This window comes from Gymnoscopelus braueri (assembly GCF_963280865.1).
Source record: "Gymnoscopelus braueri genome assembly, chromosome: 17".
Taxonomy (NCBI): domain Eukaryota; kingdom Metazoa; phylum Chordata; class Actinopteri; order Myctophiformes; family Myctophidae; genus Gymnoscopelus; species Gymnoscopelus braueri.
Genome location: NC_137617.1, coordinates 51286367 through 51299287, shown reverse-complemented (window position 1 = coordinate 51299287; position 12921 = coordinate 51286367). Strand labels below are relative to the sequence as shown.

The window sequence follows — 12921 nt, the reverse complement described above, 5'->3', positions numbered from 1 at the left end:
GATCAAGATAATGAAATTAACTCATTGAGTGCCATTAACGTGTTTCACGTGTTTTAGCGCTATGGTGCAACGTGCCATTAACGTGTTTCACGTGTTTTTGAAAAAAAATGAAAAAAATGAAAAAAATATAAATAAAAAATAAAAAAATATATTGTTTTCTTCCTGAACCCAAGATATCATTATCTGAAGATGTGCAGCTCCATCCACTCCTTAATTAACTTATAACTGAAAAAGGCTGTATCTCGCTTCCTAAGCACTTTTGTTTTACTAAATTTTAAATTTTATTAATAAAAATTGTAATGGCCAGAAATAGATATTAATAATTATGGCACTCAATGAGTTAATTGGAGTCTTAACTCATACTGTAGATACGTAAGTATAAGTATAACTTATCGTATAAGTTAGACATCACAGTCCATATTTGGTAGTGGTAGCTGCATTGCAAAGTCCTTATGGTTATTATTCGATCGACTAATCGAATAAAAAGATACTGCGGCCAGAAAGAAGGAAAGCTGCTGTGGCTAAAATGTTAAGATGTAGTAGGAAATGTAGTTTTATATTCATCGTACAATATGTAAGTACATTGAAGGCGGGGAAAGAAGCCTATATTATAGCCAGAGCTCTGATTAACAGTCTGTGGCAAGTTTCGGGGCAAATGGAGCGATCGTCTGTTGAGCAACCCCTGACATATTATGGAGGTCATTTCAATGAAAGTAGTAGGATAGGATAGGATAGGATAGGATAGGATAGGATAGGATAGGATAGGATACAATGGCATGGTTTTTGACATACAAGGTTTTCACCTGACAACAATGATGTTCAAAATGTCAGTCAAACACTGTGCACGAGGATGCTACACACACCAAAGTCCTTATAGTGGAGAATGAACTGAATTCACCTTATTCCTGGCTACGCCTAGCCTGGTTCCATACCACAGACCCCGCCCACTCTCTGAGTCCCTCTTGGTCTGATGTTATAATGTGAACCCTAGGATCTATTTGGTACAAAAAGTACTGTCCAATGAGAGCCGGAGGTGGGGGTGGGGATCCCTTGTGATTGGTTTAGGGAAATTCTAAATCAATTCAAATTGTTCAGGGACATTCTAAACAACCCCCCCCCCCCCCCCCCCGCCCCTTACCTTCTGGATGGCGTCCAGCATGGACCAGCCTCCATTCCAGGGCTTGGTGGACTTCCTGATGCAGTTCAGACTCGCCATGCTGTGCCACTTCCTGTCCTCCAGCTTCCTGTAGAAGGCGTTGGCCAGCATCAGAACGCTGTCGTACAGGTAGAGGTTAGACACCTGGAGAGACAGAGGGGAGAGAGAGAGAGAGAGATAGAGGGGGGGGGGGGGAGCGATAGATGCAAAATGACTATGTTCAATCTTTCTCGTTCTTTTGATGTTCACTAAACTTCTACACAAAAACAGCCATCTATCCATCCCTCCCTCCATCCGCAAAAAAAAGGTTTATACAAAAGGATGCTACAAGGATAACCCAACATAGGGCTTAATTCCATGTCAGAGGCTGTGTGTCTTCAATTCAAACTGGTGTGGATGGCATATCTGTATGTATCTATGTATCTCTGTAGGTATCTCTTTACCTCTAGGTTATGTATGTATCTATGTAGGTATCTCTGTAGATATATCTGTAGATATCTATTTACCTCTAGGTTATGTAGGTAAGGATAAGGATAATTCCTTTTAACAGGACGTTCATGAAAGTCCTTGCGGGCTTGTTTCCAATGAGGGCCTGTGAGCAATTAGGGGTTAAGAGTCTTGCTCAGGGACAAATTTCATTTCATCGACACATATGCTGACCTGGCCTGGAATCGTACCTGGGGCAACCAGGACCTCTGACTCCCTAGGCTCACTAACCACTCAGCTATGGCCGCCCCGTATCTCTATGTATCTATGTAGGTATCTCTTTACCTCTAGGTTATGTATGTATCTATGTAGGTATCTCTTTACCTCTAGGTTATGTATGTATCTATGTATGTATATATGTAGGTATCTCTGTAGATATATCTGTAGATATCTATTTACCTCTAGGTTATGTAGGTATCTCTGTAGGTATATCTTTGCCTCTACATTGTGTAGATATCTCTTTACCTCTAGGTTATGTAGGTATCTCTGTAGGTATCTCTTTGTCTCTACTTTGTGTAGATATCTTATTTACCTCTAGGTTGTGTAGGTATCTCTGTAGGTATCTCTTTACCTCTATATTGTGTATATCTCTTTACCTCTAGGTTCTGTAGGTATCCCTCCTGGGGGTCGCAGAGGAGGGAGGAGAAACGATGGTTGTGTCTGGAACAGCGAGCCCCGCCCTCTCGCCACAGCGGGAAGATCTGACGAATCACAGTCATGCGCCCCAGTGCACTGTGGGTAAGCTCCAGGATCTCTGAGTCGCTGATCTCCTGGAGAGGAGAGGAGAGGAGAAGAGAGGGTAGGGGAGGGGAGGGGAGGGGAGGGTAAGGTGTCACCTTTCCAGTCCATTCCAGTGAATGGGTGTTTGGCCGTACTGTACATGTGGTTTTATTACCGTGGCAAACTTAAATACTTTAGGTGTTCAGTCGTTAGTTTAACGTCTTCTTTCAGGAGTATAGGCATTACAACAGATACATATTGTGAAAATAGCCTATCTACAAGCTCACAGAGCTTTATCTTCAGGGGTGCACATAACTGGTGTCCCAAAATAAAGAATGCGCGGCACATCAGACGACGCGAGGTGCTTTTGCGTACCAACAGCTGGGACAGGAATTTCCAAGAGATCGAGGCTAGGAATTTACTTCCTGAAGGCACAAGGACGCATGCTGCACGTGATTGTGTGAGTGTTGCCTCGCATCCTTACACACAGACACGCTGCGACTCGCAGCTCGCTGCACGCAGCCAGCAGCGGCTGTGTTAGAGGCACTCGTCACCGATGATGAACGCACCGTAATGCGCAGCATCAGGGGACGCTGAGCTGAACCAAACAGATGCTGAGCTAAGCCAGACAGATGCCCTGCTCCTAGATGACCACGAACCGCTGCTCCCTCTCTACACGTGGGCCCTATCGGCCACATATACTGTCTCCTCAACCCTTGTTTGAGTGGAGACTGAGAAGGACTGCGTGACGCAGTGAAGTAGCCTCGCCGGACGCTAGCTAAACCTGCTAGCCAACGCCTCACGGCCTCTTCCCCAGAGACAAAGGGATCATCTCTCCTCCCCCAATGGACAGGCGAGCATAGTGCATTCACATGTGGTCGGCAACTGAGTTTAGTTGTGAGGGCAGATTAGCTATTATTAATCATTGATCTTTCTCTTTTCTTTATGACTTTAATCCCTTCTCTCCTTTAGTAGATTAAAATGTGGCCATTTCCTGATTTGACCTTATTGAATCTGACCTAATGGGTCAGATTGTAGATCTGTTATGTTGTATATTGTTGAGATTTTAACCAGTTTCATCATCTTTTGATTTATTGACCTATTGTTCTTTTCCCCATTTCATTGGTTGTTTTATTATCATCTACATAGGATTTATCTTAATAAACACTTTATTTTGATAGAAACGGAAGTCCTTTTCCAAATGATTTCAGCTCATATATTTCCAATCAATTTCTAACCAGAATCCATGCATCATACTGTGTCCAAGATTCTTACGTAGCCTTTTTCATGGGTGTGTTAATATTTTAATATTTCATAAAATATCTTTAATATTTTCGTAATTATCATTAATATTTCCCATAATAATTACGCCATGTCCGCTACAAGGTGCTCTTCTGAGTACTAGACCTAAAAAGTTATGTGCACCCCTGTTTATCTTATCTCTTTCTTATATTATTTGACAATTTGTCCAATGTTTGACCAGTTTTTTTATAGTAGTTTGTTGATTACTTTTGATGCAGTAATGGTCTTTTTACCAGCTTGCAAAGCACGCTGGTCTAAGAAGAGACTGACCTACTAGTCATCCTCAACATATTGGCGACATGTTTTCAATCATTGGCTGTCCTTTAAGCCAATGGAGATACTTTCCCATACTCTGAACGGTGGTCTCATCCTCCCAAGCTGGTACTAGACACGCCTCTCGCCTCTATGGCAGTGTTGCCAGATTCTGTGAGAGAAATAAGCAACAGGTCTACAATGGGGAGCCACTAGCAGTGTTGCCAGATTCTGCGAGACAAATCAGAGAAAACAGAAAGCAAGCTGGTATACATGACTGAGTCATGTCTTTTTTCTTTTTTAGATATTAGTCCTTAAATTTTCACTTCACTGTCATCTGAGGACCCCCAAAAAATCATGTGGGGACCCCCCAGGGGGTCCCGACCCACAGGTTAAGAACCACTGCTCTAATGACAACTGCAGCTGAAAAGCACTTCCTATTGGCTTTAAGACCGGGATTTTCAGATGTCTCTGTCTATTCAAACATAGCAGATATACAAGCTCATAGTATGATATTTGTTCTCAATATGTTTTTACAACATTTCCAAAAAGTAATTTAAATGTTGGTAACAGGGTTGACAAAATGCACATGCATGCTGATTAAAAGTGTGAAAAAATACAAAAAATAAAATAGCCTGAGATGGCCCTCTGCATGTCTCTGATACAGATCTACTTCATCCAAAAAAGGACTTAAACACTTTAAAAATTGTATTTTAAAAATCAAACACTGAAAATGGAAAATGGCACGTTTTTGGATATATTTTTTCGAAGCGAACAAAATATTTTGAGATGGGAGTCCGCGGCCAAATACACATTTTGGGGGTCCTTTACATGAAAGAAGCTTGAGAACCACTGATATTATAGCAACATGTGTTTTTTTTTAAAAACTGTTTTTAGAAAACGGATTTACAAAACATTTGTAGAATCACCAAGAAGCAAAGCAAAGATTAAGGTTAAAATGTTCGCTTAAAAAATATATATATTGAAAGATTTGGAAAAAATCTATCACGATTAAGAAAAATATAGCAGATATACAAGGTCGAGCTTGTAGTCTCTGCTATTTTTGAATAGTCAAAGAAATCCAAAAATGACACACAGATGCGTTCCCGGTCTTAACACATTGATTGCCTATAGATCGAGTTAACTCGTTTTACAAAAAAATTAAATAATAATAATAATTTGACCCAAAGACCAAGGAGATATGATTTTTCGAAGATCTAGACTCCTATCCACTTCCTTGTTAACTTAAAACTTAAAAATAGTACTTTTTTTTTCAATGAAAAATCTCTGGCATAAAACTGCAAGGCGATGATTGACAGGCAAAATCCCTCAACAGCGACACCCGCAGGCAAAGATTTCTTTTTTCATTGCAGTTGAAAAGGCTTTAGAAATGTGAGAGAAAAACACCTGTCATGGATTACTGGAGTGGATTTTTTTGTTAAAACTGTTTATACACGTTTGAAGGACCATGACAAAGGCTTTTAATGTGTGGTAAAACTGAATGTAAAATGATGCTTTGAAGAAGTAGAAAGTATTTTTTCCTTTTTACACCACCTTTTAAACAAAAAAATATCACAACAAAATGACACTTTTCTGTTTATTGCAGGGAGCTTTCTGAACACGTGTTAACATGTTAACTCTTTGACTTCCAGGAATTCATTAATTCATCCGTCTGCCGTCCCCTTGCCAGCGAAAACAGCGATGTTACTGTAAAATCATGGAATATTCTCTGTGACCGCCGTCCTCGTGGAGATCGTCTCATAACACACACGGGGGTGTCGTAGTTTAGGAGAAAAAATAAATAAAATGGCCTCCATTCCAGAGCCATGGTCGTTTCAATGTGGCTTGAAAAACAAGCAGAAAAACAACGTCACCTTGCTAAACTAGTCATTTTTTGAGGAAAATGATATTTTTGCCTAAGTCAGCTCCTCATGACACTGGCCACCTCTGGTAAAATGGCCTATCTCCTAATTGAAAAGGATCATGCTGTTCCCTCCCCTTTTAGTATAATGGCCTAACTCCCTAGTGTGACTTAGGCCAAAATAGGCCATTGTTTTGGCCTAAGTCACATGGTTTTCTGACTTAGGCCAAATTATTTACTGATTTTTGGCCTAAGTCAGATTTAATCCTATTTAAACCTATTTAAATCTGAGTTATTTCTATTTAAATAGTCATAATTTGTTATAAACATTTTGGGTGAAATTATTAAGAAATATCATATAACTTTGTTTTGGATCAGTTTTTTATTTTTCCTGAAAAACTTTAAAAAAATGACATACAGTAAGTAGGCCATTAGTTTAGCAAGGCGACAACAAGAAAAAATGACTTTTATAAATCCTTTAACATGAAAGGTGCCTACATTTTTTTTGTTGTTGTGATCACGTGATTTCTGGGTGTGCTCTTCTTCGGTGGTGCTTGGATATTGTTTTTGTTGGATGTAAAGTCATCATACGTGGTTCTTGGCAGTGTGGGCCCCAGTGTGGGCCCCAGTGTGGGCCCCAGTGTGGGCGTTTGGACAAACAGTCGTCAGAAGTCGTCCGTGGCAGTGAATGAGTTTAAATGGCCGTGATGCTGTGTCAACTACTGTTTGAACCGGAATGACACTTATGTTTTGACGAAGCAGAGTGAAGTGTTTGTACACCGTCTTTTAAACAATAGAAATATCACACAACAACATGTCACTTTTCCGTTTTCTGCAGGGAGCATTCGGAACATGTGTTAACATGCTAACATGTGTTAATATGCTAACATGTGTTAATATGCTAACATGTGTTAACATGCTAACATGTGTTAACTCTTTCAGTGCCAAGAGTATTTTCATAAAGTACTCCCAAACTGCCAGGAATTTGTGTTTTTTTTTTTTTTGTAATTTTGTAATTTTTCATTCAAATAAATGATCTGATTGGGGTTTTAAACCCATAATACAGTTCTACCAGTAGAGAGCAACAAATCGACACATTGATGATCTCACTGGCTCACTCGCCCCCTCCCAAACAGGCTCACGTCATATCCGGTCAGAACCGGATGTTGACATTTTCGACAATCGTTGATCGCGCTAAATTACGATGCGATACACGACTACGATGACTGATCGTCACCCAGACCAAAGAGAGTAGACGTGGACCTCTCCGTTCGCTTTTTATACCGTGTGAAAAACCGTGACTTTCCCTATTCTGGCCGAAAATCACCGGAGAAAAACAACATGACCCGGAAATGATTTTTTTTTTTTTACATCCAGTTCCGGGTGAGTCTGAAGGAGTCAGGAAGCGAAAGTGATCATGAAAAATAAACAGAATAACGCGACCACAGTCAAAAGTAAAAACTCGGGATTTCTCGTGCTGGCACTGAGGGTACTCGGGAAAAACTCGGGATATGTCGGGGCGTGGCACTGAGAGAGTTAATATGCTAACATGTGTTAATATGCTAACATGTGTTAACATGCTAACATGCGTTAACATGCTAACATGTGTTAATATGCTAACACGTGTTAACATGCTAACACGTGTTAACATGCTAACATGTGTTAACATGCTAACATGTGTTAACATGCTAACATGTGTTAACATGCTAACGCGGCCTTAGAGCGCTTGCTGCTTCTTTTGTCATGGCTGCCAGTTCCCACCTGATGTTGTGTGGGAGTTCAGACTGCTCCACACCATACTGAATAACTGCTAGCTTACATAGTGTAGTAAGACTAAGTCTAAGACTTAGACTTAAGTCTAAGACTTAGACTTAAGTCTAAGATGAACAGGTCATCAGAGGGTGTGTTTTCTCCAAAGAGGATGATACGATCTCCCATCATGCAACAGCACATGCCAAACATTGGACACGGTCCTTTCCCCTTGGGCTCAACCTTCTTCCAGGAGAAGGTCTCTGGACTGAATCTCCACAGATCACTGAAGATCTGGTTACCGTTGCAGCCACCATACATGAACAGCTCTCCATTGTAAGCAAAGACTGAATGACTCCTGCGTCTTTCTGTAAGAAGCTGTGGAGAAGGTGTGTTCAGCCAGCAGTTGGTCTCTGTGTCAAACACTCTGATGGTGTTGTTGTAGACCCACTGGTTCCCCTCATATCCCCCAAACACAAACATCTTTGTTCCGATGATGGTGACAGAGTGACACCATAAACCAGGTGGTGGAGTTCCTCTGGTGTTAATTAAAGACCAGGCCATTGTGCTGGTGTCCAACTTGTACATGTCATTAGTCCATACAGTCAGCTTGGTGGATCCTCCATGGATAAACATGACCTTCTCCAACACACAGGCTGAGTGGTAGAACCTCCCTCCTGGAACAGTCCCAGGAACCCTGGGTTTGAACCATCTGTGGGCGTCGACATCAAATGCATAAAGCACGTTGTAGAACTCCTGTCTCCAGTATCCTCCCCAGACTATAGACTGTATCTTCTACCAGCACAGCTGAGTGGACCCGGCGCTTGGAGGGAACCTCAAGGTGACGTTCTCCTCTTCCAGGTGTCACTGGAGGCAACTTCCTCCAGCATGAAGACACCGTGTTGAAGACATGGACATCGATGTGATCACTGTCGTTGTAAAGGTCCCATCCAAAGGAGTAGATCTTGTGCTCCACTGCTACAGCCGCATGACTGACTCCCCCTGGCGCCCCCTTCTGTTTGCTCACAGCCGCATGACTGACTCCCCCTGGCGCCCCCTTCTGTTTGCTCACTGCCCAGTGCATCTCTCTCTCTCTTCACCGCCCGGCTCAAATGTGGAAGTGTCCTTGAGCAAGACAGTAAGCCCTAACTGTTCCCAGCAGTGAGCGCTGTTGGCACAGCGCTCACTGCTCCTAATAGTTCATAACGGGAAAACGCAGGGAACCAAACTTCAAGCTTATGCAAAAATAGAGACAAAAAAGTAGTGAATAATAACACTGATGAACTGATAATCAGATGATTGTTTGACCAGATCCGAAGCCACTATGAGAAAATGCTTTAGGCTGTGGAAACCAACCACTGATGAGTTGTATTGATGCTTATTTCTCTGGGAGGAGTTAATGTCTCTCTGTGTCGCTGATGAACTCAACTCAACCAACCAAGGTCTTCCGAGGCATTTTATACTGTTGGGCTGCGGCCCTGATGTCACTACGGTGATGTCAGGTAGTGTCAGGCATATCCATATCTGGAGCGGGTTATCTCCGCTATGCCCAAATCTGGGACTATGACGTCAGTCCTGGACGTTTTGGTTATCTCCATGTATAGCCGTCTAAGAGAGATTCTGTGACCCGGGGAGGTTGATTGTCTCCATCTATGGGGATCTCAATACATGGGAAGGTCGGGATCGAATAGGTCACTAAAGGTTGGGACTGAATAGGTCATTCATCCCCTTATATAGGTTTCTGGGCATCCTGCCATGATCCATCTTGCGGTGTTATCCATCTATGGCTAATGCTGGCAGGTAAGCCCTGAATGTTCTTTACAATCACAATGATATGAATGGAAGAATGATTCTCTCTCTCCCTCCCTCTCCCTCTCTCTCTCCCTCTCTCTCTCTCTCAGTAAGCATCTTGTAACGTCTTATAAAAGAGGCACAGACTTCACGGCGACATCACGCGCACAAACAAAAATTGACAGTGACCAATCATCTGATGGCACAGGTCACATGACTCTGCAGCATCAGCTCCATTGGTCTGTTCTGTTGTTAGTATAACTGTATGTAAACGTTTCCATGCACACCGTGGCCTTCGTACTGTAACATGTCACTGGTGCAAACGTCATGGGACACTTAAGTGTATACTTGATGTTCAGGCCGTTACGCATTGTTTAAAAAAAATATATATATCCCACGATTTTGTAACCCTTTTTTCACCCTGTGCCAATTTTCTAAGGGATCCTGGGCGCTACACTCCCCCCACCAGCCTAGGGAGCCCAGGGCCGAGCTCATGCCTCCTTCAGTGCATGAGAGCCAACTGACCTTCCCCGGTAGGACGTAGAAGGAACACGTTATTCCAACCAGTTCCTTTCCCCTCCATCAGGCGGCCTGGCTGTCATGGGGGAGGCGGCACAGCGACCAGGATTACTACATGTTTTTGTGAGGGTATTAACTACCCTAGGAGACACGGGGAGAACATGCAAACTCCACACAGAGTAGGCCCTTTCAACAACCCCACCAACCCCACCCCACTGGTGACGCGGAGGAGAGGACACGCCCCCAGCGCCCACAGCGTCCCCTGCGGGAATCCGAACCCAGGACCTTCCAGCTGTGAGGCGACAGCGCCACCGACTGAGACACTGTGCCCCCACTGTGCCCCAGTGGTGGAAAAAGTACTCAAATTATTCACTTAAGTAAAAGTACCAATACTGCAATATAGAAATACTCTGTTACAAGTAAAAGTCCAGAATTCAAAATTTACTTGAGTAAAAGTACAAAAGTATTGGCATCAAAATGTACTTAAAGTACCAAAAGTAAAAGTACAAAAATATTTGAAAATAGCAGATCTACAAACCAAGGTGTGCCAAGACAGATGATGCCATGCAGCTGTTGACTGAATCCAGCCTTGGTGATCCCAGTAATATCATTATACACACTGGCACCAATGACTTGAGGGCACAGCAAGAGAGAGTTAAGAGGGTGGCCCAAAAAGCCTCAAAAACCTTCCCTAACAGCAGGATAACACTGTCAACCCTCCTGCCGAGGACAGACTTCCATCCCATGACCATTCAGAGGACCAATGCTACCACATGCCAAATGTCCACCTGGCTCATCACCACACCCTAACAGTGTATATGAGCTGCATGACCACGTCCACCTTCACAAGGAAATGGTTCAGGGTATTTGCAAAAACCCTGAAAGACGTGGCCCTCGATCGCAGCCACAGCAGAAGCCCTCACAAGAACAACAGAGGACCTTATGGAGGCCATGCCAGCAGACCTCCTCCACCACCTTATGGAGGCCATGCCAGCAGACCTCCTCCACCACCTTATGGAGGCCATGCCAGCAGACCTCCTCCACCACCTTATGGAGGCCATGCCAGCAGACCTCCTCCACCACCTAATGGAGGCCATGTCAGCAGACCCTACCCTCCTCCACCACCTTATGGAGGCCATGCCAGCAGACCCTACCCTCCTCCACCACCTTATGGAGGCCATGCCAGCAGACCTCCTCCACCACCTTATGGAGGCCATGCCAGCAGACCCTACCCTCCTCCACCACCTTATGGAGGCCATGCCAGCAGACCTCCTCCACCACCTTATGGAGGCCATGCCAGCAGACCCTACCCTCCTCCACCACCTTATGGAGGCCATGCCAGCAGACCTCCTCCACCACCTTATGGAGGCCATGCCAGCAGACCCTACCCTCCTCCACCACCGAAGAGAGACCCACAGCACAGCATCCCCACACCAGCCTAGACCTGCACTGCAACACCTTGACTCTGGACCCACAGAGCCTCGTATTAGAGAGTTGCGCCAATGGGGGGGGGGGGGGGGGGCAGAAACAGCGGCGGTCATGTGGTTCACTTAAGCTGTAAATAGTGACAAGGAGCCGTAGACTTCAATGCATTCCATGAACTTCCGGTTTAGGGTTTTGTCACTATTCACCAATAGAACGCTATGTAGAAAACCTGGCCCCAAGAAGTGAACGTCTCCGTCTCTCTCTCTCTCTCTCTCTCTCTCTCTCTCTCTCTCTCATCTCTCTCTCTCTCTCTCTCTCTCTCTCTCTCTCTCTCTCTCTCTCTCTCTCTCTCTCTCTCTCTCTCTCTCTCTCTCTCTCTCTCTCTCTCTCTCTCTCTCTCTCTCTCTCTCTCTCTGCGGACCCAGCCAACAGAGACTGGACAATGCCCATGAGGAAGTTTTTTTTCACAAGGGGCGGGATCAAAACAATGACCCTCGACACAATTGGTTAGACCTACAACCAACTACCAATTACAGTCTCCCATATCCTGGGCCCTGATTGGTCACCCACGTCTTCTGGAGCAGGAAATGGATTTTATTTGAATTTATTTTTGCACTCGCAGATTCGTCTGGTCCCAGGATACTACCAGCGACACTCATGTGTGACATGTGCATGTCAATGTGTTTGTAGTTTGTACTTCAAAGAAGATACTATTTTTTCTTCTTTTTTTCTGATCAACTCTGACACACACACACACACACACACACACAATAATGGATAATCTGACTCTTATGAGATTTATTAGATATGAGGGCCTTTATGTGGCGTGTGTGTGTGTGTGTGTGTGTGTGTGTGTGTGTGTGTGTGTGTGTGTGTGTGTGTGTGTGTGTGTGTGTGTGTGTGTCATACCTCATTCACAAACACCCAGTGGCTGTCCTTAGAAGCCAAGTTGGTCTCCACTGCCTAGAGAGAGAGAGAGAGAGAGAGAGAGAGAGAGAGAGAGAGAGAGAGAGAGAGAGAGAGAGAGAGAGAGAGAGAGAGAGAGAGAGAGAGAGAGAGAGAGAGAGCGGTTAACAGGAGTCTGTTATGACATATGAAAAGCTGTTGTATTCAGAATAGACTAGTTTGTTATGGTCTGGCTCTGAGGCCATAACCAAAGAAGGGGGAGACGACACGGAGGTAATGCATAAATAATGTGTTAAGTTTATTAACCCATAGTGGTGACATCATTTAACTCATTCAGTGCCACTGGACGTTTAAGACGTCCGTTTTAACATAAGCCCTGAGTGCCAGTAAAAGAAGTAAAAGTATTGGAAATTGGAAATACTCAAGTAAAGTACAAAAACCTCAACATTTTACTTAAGTACATTACTCAAGTAAATGTACTTTCCACCACTGACTGAGGCTAAACTAAAGCAACATAATCAAACCGAGCAGAAATACTCTCCTGTGTGGAGGGGGAGGGGGAGGGGGAGGACTAGTGTTGATTTTGACAGCAAATTTTGATTCAGTTTTAGTCATATTCTTTTGAATCAAATTCCATTTAGTTTTAGTCATCTGAAATGTTTTAGTGTTGACGACATATCATAAGATTATAGTCGACTAAATCTACAGTTGATTTAGTCGACTAAAATGTATGTTGGCGGTGCCTTGATGGCGT

At 43.6% G+C, this 12921-nt stretch overlaps 2 protein-coding genes across 2 annotated transcripts in view; one reads left to right on the top strand and one right to left on the bottom strand.

The window, feature by feature from the left end:
• Positions 1 to 12921, bottom strand: part of LOC308105225 (glutamate receptor ionotropic, delta-1-like) — a gene marked incomplete at its 3' end in the record, with an annotated part of 268717 nt that overhangs the window by 51784 nt on the left and 204012 nt on the right. Inside the window, exons 5-7 of the mRNA XM_080455860.1 lie at positions 12171 to 12224; positions 2239 to 2412; positions 1139 to 1300 (exon numbers count right to left, since the gene is read on the bottom strand). Coding sequence (XP_080311986.1) covers positions 1139 to 1300; positions 2239 to 2412; positions 12171 to 12224 — 390 coding nt within the window. The remainder of the gene's footprint in view (positions 1 to 1138; positions 1301 to 2238; positions 2413 to 12170; positions 12225 to 12921) is intronic.
• Positions 1 to 12921, top strand: part of LOC308105227 (transient receptor potential cation channel subfamily M member 5-like) — a 419337-nt gene that overhangs the window by 253490 nt on the left and 152926 nt on the right. The window lies entirely within an intron of this gene.